Below are 16,144 nucleotides of genomic sequence, written 5' to 3'. Positions count from 1 at the left end.
CCTTTAAACTACACTAAGACAGAACTTTCAACAAAATACAAATATTTTTCTTTAATTTCATACACATCACTGGCGTTTATACTAACATATTATAAATGGATTACACTTTGATATTTTTAAACACAAGTTGTTAAATATGGTTTCTAGTCATTTTATAGAGTGAGACCTTCTACTCAGTTTGCAACCGCTGATTCTTACTTTTGTCACTTTTCAAAATAATATTTAGTTAAATATTTATGTAATCTCTTACTATATTAAAACTGCATATACTTTGATCTTACTAATTCCTTTTTGCTGCAAGACAATTTGATTGCCCTGCAGGCCCAATAATACTTTCTGTAAATACTCCAGAAACCAGAAACCGAAACAGTTTCAAGATTGGAAACGGTAACTGGGGAATGGCAACCACCCTTTTATGATGTGTTGTGTATGTATATCAACATGGAGAAGTTATGTATTTTACTGTGTTGGTGACGTCTGCAAGAAAAATCAAATTCGTTGAAATTAATATAAATTCATAGTTTATACTGCAAGTAATGTTCTCAAAAGAATGTTAACTCAATTTACTAATTAGTTGATAATGTGTGAAAGTGTGAAAACTAATGAAATGTTCATAATTCGTGCATTAGAAAAAATTCTTAATGATCGTGAAATTAAAAAATCTCATCATAGCGAGCTCCGCAAGGCATGTGAAATCGCTTTAGGTAAGTGACAGTTTTTTAATGTAAAATTTCAGTAGCTTATAAATGTATATGCATTTACTCTTTCATTTTGCAACTACTTAATTTCTTAAATCGTTTAATTCTTTTTCTCGATTATCATGTTTTCACCGGAAGAATACTATAATTTTGATAATTTCATTTGAATGCTAAAAATATTAACACTGCGAAAATATGTATGCTTCGTTTTCCTATTTTCCTTTATTAATATGCGAATGTCCTTAAAGCTTCATCAATGATTACGTTAAATGAAAGTTACTATATGATCTTAATATCCTTCTGTTTTTCTTAAAGCATACAAAAGATGAAAAATATTTATAAGTTCATTCTTGCTACCTATTTGATATTTTTTAAGACATTTATTTACTATAATAAAATTATTGAAAATTTCGCAATAATTTTGGAAAGATTGAATTTTGCGTTATTTGCTATAAAACCTGTAATTTTATTTTTAATTACATGTCAGTTGAATTATTTTATTTCTTTTTATGAATTATTTAATAGAAATTGTTAAATTTCATAAATGGATCGATGTTAATAAATTAATTTTAAAATAGTGAAATCTTACAAATAAAATTAATTTAAAATCTCTCTCTAAATATGCGAGTTTGCAATTACATTGAAACATTTTCACGAGGATTATCTATAAACATATTGCATTATTTATGAGATAGCCTGGGGAACAGAAATATAATTGAACAATATACATCTTTATACTTTATTTATTCTAATTCCACAATATGGATTTTCACATTTTTCTACGTTGATTAAAAATATCAGTTAATATTTTATCAAAAAGAATATTTTCTGATATTATAATAGTTAATAAATTGTTGAACAAATGTTGGAATATTAAAATGCTGTTTCATTTTTAAAATTTTTTGTTATAATTAGTGAATGACAATTAAAACTTATTATTTTATCCTTTTTACAATACAAAATACAAATTTGCATATTAAAAATTATACTAATATTTGTATTTTTAATATAAAAATTTGTAATTTTTGACTTATTATGGCTAATAAAACAGAATGAAGAATCATTAAATATTCAGTGATTTTGAAATTCCTCCAGTAGTGACTTTAAAATTATAAAAAAATATTTATCATACTTGTTTTAATCTCTTCTTGATCTCTTGCTCAGCCTTATATGCTTTTATTTTAATTGATTTTATTTTTTAAAAAACTTCAATTATTATTTTAATCAGTGCATTAAAATACTATATTTATGATTAATTATTGAATATTATATTTATTGATTTGATTCAATCTATAATTTCAAAATTAAATTTATGTGTGTGTGTGTGCTGTGGTGCTTACAAATTTCAATTGCAACATATGGTTGTTAATTTAATAGAAATGTAATGATTGACGATTATTTGCTTTTTTCCTACATTATTTCATAAGTAACTTGATAAATTAATTAAATAATGTTTGCTGTTTAAAATGTGTCATTTATAATGATTCATTCAAAAACCTTTTTATTTTTAATACTAATGAATTCGAATTTGGAAGATTATAAATTCATCAAATAATGTTATATTTAAAACTAGTTAGATTATTTGTGAGCATTGAAATTTTTAGGATAGACAAATATCTTACCTATTAAAGGATAAAATAATTGTTTATACTTATGAGATTAATAATTGATATAGTAAAATAGCTAAGTCTAGAACCTTTGCAAGTATATTATAAAAATTTTAAGATGAAGAAATTTGGTATTCAGCATCCTAAAGTTTCGTGTAGCTTTGTTATTTAATTTGTATTACATTTTTTAATGTATTGTTTATTACGCATTTTATTAATTAATTTTTTTTTTATTTCAGCTGAGATAAAAAATGAAACTAAGGAAATGTGAGTATATTTAAATACTTTATTGTGAAAAAATATTTCTACTTACTTTAACTTTAAAAAGGTATATGAATAAAATATATAAAACTGAAATAATTCTATCGATATTGAGCAAAGAAAAGATACAGTAAATTTTTTTATTGTGTTTGAAACAATCCATATTGATGTTTCTCTCTCTCTCTCTCTCTCTCTATTTATTTTCCCATTTCTCTGCTTTCATGTGCTAACATTATATTAAATTTAGTTGAAGATATTTGTCGTTTCCAAAAAACGTGCCGAGATCTATTTTAATTATTACCATTTATTATTGTCAAAATTACCTTCAGACTTTCCAGAATAGTTTGTTTCATATAGATATATGATTTGAAAAAAATATGGAATGAAAATGCTTAAAAAAAGTTGCAGACATTGATATTTAATTTTCATTGTGAAAGAGAATTTAGAATGTTATATTAATTTTCCATAATTTGGACATTCTTGCCTACTTAGTTACTATGAAACATCATATAATAATTTGAGAAGCTTTATTTGAAAATATCCTGAGAAAGTGTTCCGAATTTAATTCATATTATTGTTATTTGTAATTAGTGCCCATTTGCTTAGTTTTGCATGATGTTTTTTTTTTTTTTTTTTTTTTGCTTTAATATTTTAAACATCTGCAATAAAAGTAAATGGGGTCGAAAAGTTATAGTTATCTTCTTAAATTGATTCAGAAAATCCATCATATTAATAGAGCTCTATTAATTTTTAAGGACTCTATTAATTTTATAAAGTGAGCCAAGACTAATTTCAGCCATTCAGTATTTCTTTGTAAACAGAATTTGATTAAATTAAAGTGCTAAATTTTATTGGACAATCATATTACTAGTTTTGAATAACATATAAATAGGGAAAATAAATATTGATTTAGATTTTTTTTTTTTTTTTTGGATTTATAGGTTAAAATTACTGCTTTTCTTTTCTTTTGTCTTTTTTCTCTGGAATTCTCTGAATAGTATAACTCAATCCTTTTTTTTTTTTCTAGTTGTTCACTAAAGAGTTTTTTTTTTTTATTTCTTTAAAAAATATTTATTGAAATAAGCTGAATTTCATATTTTGTTATTAATTTGGTAAATCAGGCTACTTGTCAGATTGCATTGCAATGACTTGATCTTCCAGTAAAAGACTACTTCCTGTATATCTTATTTTAATTATGTCTTTTGAAACTGCAAAATTCACTTTCACCTCTTCTTGGCCATACATTACTTATTTCAGATTAGTTCTTCCAAAAATGATACCTGAAATTTGAACCTTTTCTCCCTCTTTTATTATTGAGACATTGCTTTGCATTGTCTGTAACATTTTCTTCTCATTTCCCTCTTTCATTTTTGCATAAATCAGCTGTTGTCCCAATTTTGTGATCTGTATTATTGCTGCTGTGAAATAAAGGAAAACAGGTAGCTGGATATTTCTTTGGCAGATATGAAACCAGACATAAATAAATAAAAATACTTTTGATATGATGATATATTTTGCTTATTACTATTACCGGAGTAATCATTGTGAGAAATAATTTTTATTACCTTTAATATTTATTGTATTATTCATTACAGATTTTTAAAGATATAATTTGTTTTTTATAGATGAACAATTTCTAAAAATTTCTGACATTAACATTTCCAAGTGCCAAGAAAATTTTGTCTTTTTTCTTTTTAATTTGTTATATAATTAGTATTTATGTATTTTATTGTTTCACAAAAGGAATACCTTTCTTTAAGGAATTTTTGAAGATTGATGGTAGTACTCCTTTTCTGCATTAATAAAGAAAGATATCTTTTTTTTAATATTGCTTTTTTCCACTCAGTCTTATAAACTTAAAAAGAAAAAATGACTTTTATCTGCTCTACCAATGAAAATTGTCAAGTAAATATTTGTTTATCTGGACTTTTTCTTTTGACTAATTAATGTAGCAAAATTCATTTTTCATGAATTGAAAACAATATGTATTCCAGTGTTTAGATAGCATTCTGCTCTCAAATTTTTGTATAGATAATTTCAATTTTTTAAAATTTAATCATTACTGGTACTGTTATTATTCTTAACTTATTTACTAAGAATTTGTAATATATGTATTTTGGACTACAGAATTTTAAAATTTTTTATTCAACTTAAAATTTGTCTTACAGCCAAGAAGAAAAGACGCAATCCTGCTTGCCATTACCAAAATCAAAAGCAGGAAATTTGGAAGCTGAAAAGTATTTTCTTCCATTTGAATTGGCTACCAAGTCAAAGTCACCTCGAATTGTTATAACAGCTATTGATTGTATACAAGTTAGTGTTTTTTTAAAAATCTTTTTTGTGTTACTTAGTAAAAATTTTAGCCAAATACATTATTAACATTATGACTAAATATTGTAACTGATATATTTTATTCTAGAAACTGATTGCATATGGTCATCTAACTGGCAATATACATGATCCAGTAAACCCTTCTAAGTTCCTGATTGATAGGATTGTTGAAGCAATCTGTAGCTGCTTTCATGGGCCTAATACTGATGATGGAGTGGAATTGCAAATTATTAAAGTATGTACAAAATCGCTACTTTTATATCATATAAATGTAGTAATTAGATAAATGAAATGCTAATGAAATTAAATATATTTAATAAAATGCTTATTAATGAACTTATTGACCGATTTTCTCTTTAGAAAATCTGATATTTCATACATGTAGTTGAAATACCTTGTAATTATTATTAAAATTATACAGGCTCTTCTGACAGTCGTCACATCTCAAGCATGTGAAGTTCATGAAGGCAGTGTTCTCCTCGCAGTGAGAACATGTTACAATATCTACTTAGCATCACGGAATTTGATCAACCAAACAACAGCAAGGGCAACTTTAACACAAATGTTAAACGTTATATTTGCAAGAATGGAAGTATGTATATTTTTTATGCAATTTATAGTTTATTTGACATTGATTCTTATTTTATTGTCTCAGATGTGTAGCTCAAATAAAAAGTAATCATTTAATTAACATAAATTGCTAAACTAAAATTAAAGGTAATTGTTATTTTATTTATTGATTGCTTTTCACTTTCTTATGATTATGATTATATTCTTTTCTTTCTTTACTTTCTTATAAAATAGGCATGAAGTTTTCAAAACTTGAATGTAAAGCATCGTTAATTACAGTCAAATTTATGAAGAATGAATGTTTTATATATTTTGCTATAAATACATTTATAATCATTTAGTAACATTTGATTATGAAGAGTTAATTTAAGATCATTTTATTTTTGTTTAAAAATATATATCTGTAATGTTTTTGATCTTCATTAACTAATTTTATTTTTCAATATTTAGGCAGTAGCAGATGCTAGTTACCCTCCAAAAAGCTCTGAGGAAATAGAAGAACAAGTTAAACTGGATGCTGCATCTGTTCTTGAAGAAATTGTTGAACGAGTTTCATCAAAAGGTTTTTATTTTAATTTTGTTTGCATTTAAATATTTTTTTAATTTATCATTTGCCAGTTTTTTTCCCCTCTTTGATGAAAAAATTCACTATTCTAAAAGCTTTTTGGAATTTTTTTTTTTACATAAGTGCTATTTTTAATTTCAGAAGATCTTCAAGAACAGCCTAATACTGTAGTTCCTGACCAAGTATCTTCTAGTGATAATCCTCCATCAAATGTACTTTATAGACTGCCTTCTCAAGAAAGTTTAGAAACAGATGATGCCCAAAATTCAGAGCAAGCCCAACATAACTTCTCACATATATTGCAGAAAGATGCCTTTTTAGTGTTCCGTTCCCTTTGTAAACTGTCCATGAAGCCTTTGCCTGAAGGTCAACCTGATCCAAAGTGAATCAAATTTTATTTTCTTTACATTAAATTTATATTTTAGGCTTTAAAATCTTGTGATTTTCTGAAGCTCATAAAATTAAAAAAAAAAGAAAAAAAATTCTGGAATTAAAAAAAAAAAAAATTAATGCTAGAGCTTGAAGCCTAGGTTGTTATACCATTTTGTTCCATTTATACATTGAGATACATATTTACATTGCCTAATGATTTACAAAATGAAATAATTTTTTCTATATGCTAATAGATTCCTATCAGTTAATATATATTAATCAATATGTTCATTTATATTGCATAATATTTCTTAATTAAGTTTTATTTTTGCTTTGATTTTTCTTTCATGGATATGTGCATGAGTCTGAAAGGATTAAATTATTGCTAGTTAATATTTTAAAGTCAAAATAAATTTTTTTGATCTGAATGTCAAGAAGGTTTTTTTCTCAATATGCATGTTTTCCTTTATTCAAAATTGTTTTATTTTCATTTACTATTATGAAGTTTATTTTAATTTTAATGATTATGCATTATATTTAGTGGGTTTTTATTAAGTTCTGAATAGATAATGATATGCTTTTTTATTATCTATTCCTAAATTTTTATTTATAATGAATTTTTTAAAAAGGAGCTCTAATCCTCTTTTATTTTCCACATCTTTGTGTATATAGCTACTTGTAGTTTCAACGCTTATCTGAAGATTTGTAAATGTCCTGGAAGCTATCGGTTTATACTTATATAAATTTCTTAAAATAAATACTAATTTTTAAAATGTATTTATTTTAAGCACGTTATTGAAAACATAGTTTTTAATTATTAAGTTTGATTTTTTTTTCTCTGATACAAATTAACTGAGTAGTATCTTCAGGCAATTTTTGATATTTCTTAATATGTATTTTATTTATTTTTCATATACATTTTGCAATTTTTCTTCTTTATCCAGTAAATCATTTGATGATTTGTTTCCATTTTAATGCATTTTGTTCTTCTGTCGTATAACATCCTTTCTTTTTCTAGGTCCCATGAATTGAGATCTAAGATTTTATCTCTACAACTTTTGCTTTCAATTTTGCAAAATGCTGGTCCAGTTTTTCGATCATCAGAGATGTTTATTAATGCCATAAAGCAGTATCTGTGTGTCGCATTATCTAAGAATGGAGTATCATCGATTCCTGAAGTTTTTGAATTATCTTTAGCTATTTTTCTAGCTTTACTAGAAAATTTCAAGACTCATTTAAAAATGCAAACAGAAGTAAGTATTTTATTATTTTATGAGAATTTGGATAAGATAATTGTTCACCTCAGTTTAAACTATATTAATAATAACTTATTTATAATTTTTATAAATATTTTGAAATAGTTTTGAAAGGAGAACTTTTTAATTTGTTTTTATCTTATAATCTTATCTTACAAATAATTTGGGGAAGGGGTTGAGATTATGATGCAGTTGTAAATCTACAGAAATATGTAGAATTAAAACAGATTCAAATTCCTGCTATGGATGAGTAATAAATATGAACTTTCAAAATGCTAAGAGAAAATTAATATTTGTATTTATTCACAAATTATGCTTTTCAATTGGTTAACTGTAAAAATATTAATTATTTCAGAAGATTTTTTATCTATAATGCATTTTATTATAACTATTGAATATATTGAATATTACTCCAATTTTTAAAGTAAAAAAGTGAAAGTTTGTAATTAGTATAATTATGCAAACATGCACTTAATGTTATCATCATTGTAACAATATCATAAAGTCTGCTGACATATACAACTGCAAATATTTTATACAAATTATAAAATTTTGATATTATTTTAACGCTTTAAAAAAGTTTATTCTATGTAGTAATTTTTCATTGAAAATTTGTCTGTTGCCATGAATATAATTCAAATGTATTATTAAAAATGCATTGCCTCCTTTTTTTCTTTTTGTTTGTCTTTAAACATTTGTTAACTGCAGTGATTCTAAAGAGTGTATTTATTCTGCATTATATATTGTAGAATTGCTTGATTGGATAACTTTCTATTCTTAAAAAAAAATCAACTTTTAAAATGAAGAGAAAGTTTTTATAATTAAAACTTTATTATCTTAAGAATTTTTTACTAAAAATTTTTAAAAAATTGATGAACAAACAAATATAAATTAACTATTTTTAAAAGCTGCAAAAGAAGATTGAATAATACTGGTTCATTATTTAAAGAGTTAAGAAATTTAATTTTTAAGCATTCGTCTTTCTATGCTTTTACTGTAAATTTGTCTATTCAATTAAAACTCAAGAAAATAATATTTTCTATGATATAAAGAAATAATATTCCTTGATATTTCCTATAGTCTGTTTTTATAAATATTATTTTTCTGTGTTATATTAGCGAGATCTGACAGTTCTATATTTATTGACAAAAAATGTATATAAATTTGTCCATTCTGCTTATCTCAGTCATATTCATTGTATTTTTATTATTTTTTAAAGGTATTCTTCAAAGAAATATTCCTGAACATTCTTGAAACATCCAACAGTTCCTTTGAGCATAAATACATGGTAATTCAGGCCTTGAATAGAATATGTGGTGGTGAGTAAAATTTTTTTATTTAGAATTTATGCCAAAATAATATGTGTAAGTTGCTAATATTAAGTGTTTTAAGATTCTCTTGTGATAAATGTTTTCTTAATTGGTTTAGTAATGTACCTTGCATGAGGGTTTTTTTTTTTTTTTTTTTAATTTTAAGATACGAAAATATCGGAATTTCATATTTTAATTATCTGATGTTGTTTTTAATTCACTTAATGATAAATTTTTCTTTGTTTCTTTTTATTTAGAGGCTCAAAGTATTGTCGATATCTATGTGAATTATGATGCAGATCTTAACTCTGCTAATATTTTTGAACGGTTAGTTAATGATATTTCCAAAATTGCCCAGGTATGTATATAACTTGTTGAGTCTTTCCATTTTAATTATATTTTTTTATATTCAAATGATAATTTTGTAATTATGCTATAATGTGTCCCCTTTTTAAATATTATTGGTTTTAATAGTAAAATTATTTTCCTGAATTCATAGGGTAGGCAAGCAATTGAGTTGGGTGCAACAGCTGCCCAAGAAAAGTCAATGAGGATCAAAGGATTAGAATGTTTAGTGTTTATTCTCAAATCTATGGTTGAATGGAGCAAAGACTTATATGTAAATCCCATGGATCAAGGAGCTAATAATCTTGGTATGGAGAAAAAAAATGTTACCGATTCCTTTGCTTTTTTTTAATTTGTAAAATATTTGATTCTCTTATTTAGTATTTTAAATTTAGATTTATTAATTAGAATAAAAATTTAAAGGTAATACAGTAATCACAGTATTCAGTGGTGATGTGAATATGAAGATTTTTGGTTACCTAAATAAACTTTCCTTTTAAATAAAATTTAATTTAATTGAAAGATGTTGCCACCCAGGGGAAGCTGAATGGTAGTTAAAAGTATATAAGTAAATAGCTAATATGTATTGTATGTTTTTCTGAGATATTATATTGCAAAATAAATATGTCAACTTAGTTTTTGTAATTCTATAGAAGAAAAAAATATTTGCATTTATGTCTACATTCAGAGTACAATATTGATTGAATGTTTTGGTATTGTATTGATTTAGCATTCTGCTTGGAATAATTTTTCAATAAAAATGCTATTTATTATTCTTTGGAATTTACTAAATTTCCAATTGTCTGCTTGATTGTGAGATTATGAAATATAGATAAGTTGATGCCTTAGATATAATGAAGTCCACTTAGCTTAAATTATATGTGCTGTTCTCAAATATATCAATTATTATATTTCTTTATGTACTGCAAACCTCTGTGCAATAATATCTAAAATAAACTTTGTATAGACAATGGGAAAATTCATTTATAGAACAAAATTAAAATATATATTTATCAAAACAAAATAACTTTCATTTGTATGTTATGTGTAAAAGATGAAATTATTTTAAATTGTTTCATTGTTATCTAGGTTCAGAAAAGCAAGTTTCAGATGAAACTGAATTGGGGAAAGCAACAACGATTGCCAGTTATGGCAGCATAAATTCCCTAAGTTCCACTTCAAGCTTTTCTGAAAATCCTGGTGATAATCCCCAACACTTTGAAATCATGAAACATCTAAAAGAAATAAGAGAACATGGAAATGATTTGTAAGGAATTTTCTTTTTAATCATATATTTAAATTGCACTTTTAATCAATTTATTATAATTTTTAAGATAAGGCAGCCTACAGTCTGTAGAAATGAATTTATGTTTACTTATATTCATTGCTTTAATGATCTAGTTGCAATTTTTCAAAATATAATTTTTGATGATCTTTGCAAATTTTGATTTTCTATTTTCTAAATATTTTTTTTTTTTTTTCTTTCTTAGAAAATAAATTTGAAGTTGCCAATATGCAAATATTTATGAAATCAAAAAAAGAAGTAAAAAATAAGTTAAAAAGGAACATTGATTTAAGAGAACACACAGAAGTATAAAATAAGTTAAAAAGGAACATTGATTTAAGAGATGGCACAGAAGTATAAAATGAGAAAACTTGTATTTTTGATAAACCATTCATAATCGTACAGAATACTGCAAAATTATTTTGTAATTAAGTTTTTTACAGATTTCTTAAAATTAGCAGCATTTATTGGAATAACTTATTCTTTTGAAAAAAATTCAGATTAATTCTTTAAAATAGATAATTGGTATCATTTAATTGTTTCATTTAAATGTTTGAATTGCGGCAGTTTAAAAATACTTTCTTGTTTTTTTTACTGGTGTTTTTTCTTGCATCTGTTTTTCATTCAACTTGTTGAATAAACATTATTTAAATTGTGTGTATATATATATATATATATATATATATATATATATATATATATATTCATGGTTTTTAAAGCTTTTTTGTTGATGTTTAGAATAAAAAAAATCTTGTTTTTTTTTTTAAGTTGTCTGTATGCAGTAACTTTCTGAATTTTTTAGTAACATTTCTTTTTAAAAAATTGAGAATGTAAACATTTTCCATGTAACAGTATTTTGAATTAACCCTAATACTATTGAATTTATTCATTTTAGATTTAACAGAAAACCTGAAAAAGGAATAGCTTATTTGATTGAACATGGAATCATTGGCAATTCTCCTTCAGATATTGCAGAATATTTACACTCAGAAAACAGACTGGATAAGGTTGTTACTTTTCATTGGAAATATTTTTTTTAAATTCTATTAAAAATATATACTTAAGTTTAATTATAGTTTTTAATTCTTTAGTTTAATTGTGAAGAACTGTTACTATTTTTACTAATAACTTTATAAGTATTTTATTAAAAATTTAAAAAAAATGATTTTTTTTATTAAATTTTGTATTTACTTGCTAAGGCTAATTAATCAATGCTATTTATATTTATGCATTTTACTTAAAGTTGAATGAAGAAATTATAAAATTTACTGGAAGCTAATATTTGATTTCATTCTTTTCTGCAAAAGAAAATGGAACCAAATTTTTGGCTTCCAAATTCTTTATTATTATTATTATTTTCACTTTTTGTTATTTACTTCATAACAGTTATTCATTATAAATACAAATATTATTCTAAGTAGAAATACAAATATTTATATAGTTTTATTTAAATTTTATTTTTATATGTCATTTGCATTTGTATACTAGTAATTTGAAATGTAAAAATCTAATGTCTAATTTTTATTTAAATAAAAATAGTATTCATTTTTTGTAGATGAAAATAGGTGATTTCTTGGGAGAAAATCATAAGTAAGTGTGGATTTTAGCTATAGAATATCTTATTAACTTTATTATTATAACATAAAATTTTATCATTCAATACAAATTGGTAAATGATATTTCTAAGTTTAAATCAATGTTTTAAATAAAAATATTAATTCAATTCATTATTTTTCAATAGATTGAATCGTGAAGTCATGTATGCTTATGTTGATCAAATGGATTATGCTGGCAAAGATTTTGTTTCAGCTTTACGGTACTTTCTTGAAGGTTTCAGATTACCTGGAGAAGCTCAAAAAATTGACAGGCTGATGGAAAAATTTGCTGCTCGCTATTGTGAATGTAATCCAAAGTATGTTTCATCTTTATGTATTTTATATAAAGATTATTAGTTACTAAATAGACTGCTTAATAATACACTACAAAGATAATAGTAATACAAAATATTTTTCTATTTAAATATGTTATTATGCTTATTTATTATTAATGATTTGAAAATGTTTGGAAAGTGTAATGTTAGCTTACTCTTAAAATTGCAGTCGTTAATTATTTTGATTGATAGTAAAATGGCACGAGAAAGAATAAATTATTTACATTTTTCCGAAATAATCATATATAGTCCTGTAAAATTATAATATTTTTGGTGCAATTAACTGATATATTTTTTAAGAAAAAGTAATTGATGTAAATGAAGTAATAATTTTATAACATATATTCTTTTTTCCTTAAATTTTCTAAACTAAAGATTAATGATATTCAAGTTATCTAAAATGTGATGGAATATTAAGAATAAAATATGCAATATTTTTGTGGTAAAATATTATGTTTGTAATATTTTTCTGCTTTTTTTTTTTTTAGCAATGGTCTTTTTGCTAGTGCTGATACAGCTTATGTTCTTGCATATTCCATCATTATGCTTACTACAGATCTCCACAGCCATTCAGTATGTGATATCTTTATTGATTTGTTTATTTATATTTTTCATAGAATAGGAAATGCATTAACTGGGCCATTTTGAAAGTGATTTTGAATTAATAATTGATTTTTTTGTAAATAATATTTGTTTAAAAATTTCAAATCATTTTTAAAAATTTTATTGCATATTCGAAACATATTACATAAACCTTTATTTATATTGTACCTGGTTATGTAGATGTATTATGTTAATAGATTTCATCCTTAAGTATCACTTATACTTTTATTAGTTTTCATCGAATATTTTTTAAATTTATATTTAAATAATTCAATTTTCATGAAGTTACTAAATAACTGCGCAGTTAAGACCAAAATTTTCTTACTAACCTTATTTTGAATTAAGAAACACTCACTTTAATATGCTATGTTTTTAATTAATTAAATGCTTTTTGTAAACACCATTTCTGTTTTGATAATACAAGTTTGTGAAAGATGAGTAAGAATTTGATTACTTTATTCCATTCTTTCAGGTTAAGAACAAAATGACGAAAGAAGAATATATCAAACTAAATCGAGGCATAAATGATTCTAAAGATCTCCCTCAAGAATATTTATCTGAAATTTATGATGAAATAGCTGGAAATGAAATCAAAATGAAAAATGTGGCTCCTAAATTTAGTGGCAAAGGTAACACATCTGTTCAGTGCCATCAGTTCAATTTTTATTATTGCACAAAGGTATAATATATATGTATTTCTTATTTGTTGAGTATTATTGAATAGCTTGTTTAGCTTTCTTAACATGCTGAACAAGTCATAAGATTTTCTGACTAAATCTGATTTGTTACAAGAAGTTATTAATGAGAAAATTGAGCAAGTGAAACAATCGGGTAGCAAATTAAAAAGAAAACATTGTTTCCATAGTTAATATAATTTGCAGATTATTATTGTAGGTTTGTTTAGTATATTTGTAACCTTTATCCTTTCAAGGAACTGATATATTATTGAAATGGTAGTATACTGGTTTTTTTTTTTTTTGTTTTTTTCTGTTAAAGCAGTTAATTGGAGTGTAAAAAAGTAATCTTAAATGAGATATGTTTTGAGAAAAACTTTCATAAGAAATTTGCAAAAAGAAAAATTTTTAAATAAAATAAATTTTTAAAAACATCTTTTATATTTGTGAAAAATATTCAGCAATTATTTATGTTATTCCATATTTATATTTGTATAAAATATAGATAGTTTTTGGCCCAACTTAGCGAATTTCATTCTAATGCATAGTTCTATAGTCAAAGCTGTTGTTAATATTGATACTTTTTTCATTCAAGATACTTAAAAAAGTGCTTATTTTTAAGATAAAATTAATTATTTGGTAGGTGTTGGAAGTGAAAAGAAACGTAGACTTCTGTACAATGTTGAGATGGAACAAATGGCCAAAACAGCAAAAGCTTTGATGGAAAGTGTGAGCCATGTCCAAGCACCATTTACATCTGCTAAACATTTAGAGCATGTTAGGCCGATGTTTAAGACTGTTTGGTCCCCCTTTTTGGCTGCTTTTTCTGTTGGTTTACAAGACTGTGATGATTCTGAAATAGCTGCTTTGTGCCTAGATGGAATTAGATGTGCCATAAGAATTACCTGCATTTTTCATATGACTGTAAGTATGGACTAAAAATATTTACATTTAAATCATTAATAAATTAATTACTTTTGCAAGATGTTTTAATTGTTTCTTTTCTTTCTCTTGTAGATGGAGCGGAATGCTTATGTGCAAGCCTTAGCTCGCTTCACACTCTTAACTGCTAATTCTCCTATAACAGAGATGAAAGCAAAAAATATAGATACCATAAAAACATTGATAACAATTGCTCATACGGATGGAAATTACCTTGGTCACCGCTGTTGGTTAGAAGTTTGTATCATTTTGAATTCTCATTCTTTTTTTCCCTGATGAAAATGTAGATATTTAATGATAATTATAATTTTTCATCACACTTTTATTGTAGATTTTACGATGCATATCGCAGTTAGAACTGGTTCTACTTGCGGGAACTGATTCTAAGCCACGTTATGTGGGAAATCAGTCTCACCCTGGAGGTTCAACATTGGCATTTATGGATGCCGTTGATTGTATGTGAAAGTTTTTTTTTCTTTCAAATATTACATCTTATTTAAACCTTTTATTATATTTCCTATTAATTTAAAGACTAATTTGTATATACTTTTTATTTCTTAGTAACTCGTGGTAGTGCTTCACTTGATGAAAAGAGAATGGCTGTTTTCAAAGAATCTATGGGTGAGACAAGTTCCAATAGTGTAGTGGTGGCTGTGGACAGGTGAGCAATAAATACTTTATTGTAATATTTTATTTAATTACTTTTAACTTAAAAATGGATTTGTTGATTGAGAATATTAAAAAGTTATTTTCAGAATATATTAACTATTAATTGAAACAAATTTAAAATGAAAGATTTTTGCTGTCTGTTGGAACATTTTCTTTTAATTGATCCCTTTTTTCTGAAAAATATTCTAATATTAACAGCTATATATTTATAATGAACTAGAAATTTTATTAAATATATTTAAATAAGTTAGTTATGGATAAGAATTCTTTAATAAGCATTGAAATGTATTGTTGTTTTTTGTGTGTTCTGGATATTTTTTGTGTTATCTCATTTTCACATTTAAGTGGAAAGAAGTAGTAACTTTATTTTTTCATAAAAATAGCATGATAAAAGCATACTTTAAATAAAAGTTTAATGTCTCTGATTTATTTTTCCCACCTTTGATTTCTTTTTTATATTGATTTTAATTTTAATTTCCAATGAAGTATCTATTTTTTCTTCTCTTTTACGATATAGAATTTTCACTGGATCAACTAGATTAGATGGATTTGCTATTGTGGACTTTGTTAGCGCTCTCTGCAAAGTATCGCTTGAAGAATTGGCAAAGCCTCAACCACGAATGTTCAGTCTACAGAAAATAGTAGAAATTTCCTATTACAACATGGGACGTATTAGACTTCAGTGGTCGCGTATTTGGCAGCATTTAGGAGAACATTTTAATAAAG

At 24.6% G+C, this 16,144-nt stretch overlaps 1 protein-coding gene across 1 annotated transcript in view; it reads left to right on the top strand.

Annotated features, from left to right (window-relative positions):
• The first annotated feature begins 413 nt into the window (after positions 1-413).
• The window catches only part of LOC129963040 (brefeldin A-inhibited guanine nucleotide-exchange protein 1-like), a 32,286-nt gene continuing 16,555 nt past the window's right edge, over positions 414-16,144 (top strand). The window contains exons 1-22 of the mRNA XM_056077052.1: positions 414-704; positions 2,545-2,572; positions 4,735-4,879; positions 4,986-5,132; positions 5,319-5,489; positions 5,918-6,029; positions 6,174-6,414; positions 7,423-7,657; positions 8,880-8,979; positions 9,228-9,328; positions 9,470-9,623; positions 10,405-10,582; positions 11,496-11,607; positions 12,156-12,190; positions 12,342-12,512; positions 13,019-13,103; positions 13,606-13,762; positions 14,451-14,731; positions 14,825-14,986; positions 15,081-15,204; positions 15,311-15,410; positions 15,936-16,143. Of these exons, the coding sequence (XP_055933027.1) occupies positions 581-704; positions 2,545-2,572; positions 4,735-4,879; positions 4,986-5,132; positions 5,319-5,489; positions 5,918-6,029; positions 6,174-6,414; positions 7,423-7,657; positions 8,880-8,979; positions 9,228-9,328; positions 9,470-9,623; positions 10,405-10,582; positions 11,496-11,607; positions 12,156-12,190; positions 12,342-12,512; positions 13,019-13,103; positions 13,606-13,762; positions 14,451-14,731; positions 14,825-14,986; positions 15,081-15,204; positions 15,311-15,410; positions 15,936-16,143 (3,171 nt within the window). The 5' untranslated portion in view covers positions 414-580. The remainder of the gene's footprint in view (positions 705-2,544; positions 2,573-4,734; positions 4,880-4,985; positions 5,133-5,318; positions 5,490-5,917; positions 6,030-6,173; positions 6,415-7,422; positions 7,658-8,879; positions 8,980-9,227; positions 9,329-9,469; positions 9,624-10,404; positions 10,583-11,495; positions 11,608-12,155; positions 12,191-12,341; positions 12,513-13,018; positions 13,104-13,605; positions 13,763-14,450; positions 14,732-14,824; positions 14,987-15,080; positions 15,205-15,310; positions 15,411-15,935; position 16,144) is intronic.

Source organism: Argiope bruennichi, chromosome 3, assembly GCF_947563725.1.
Source record: "Argiope bruennichi chromosome 3, qqArgBrue1.1, whole genome shotgun sequence".
NCBI lineage: Eukaryota > Metazoa > Arthropoda > Arachnida > Araneae > Araneidae > Argiope > Argiope bruennichi.
The sequence above is the reverse complement of the archived record's forward strand: the minus strand, read 5'-3'. Positions and strand labels throughout refer to the sequence as shown.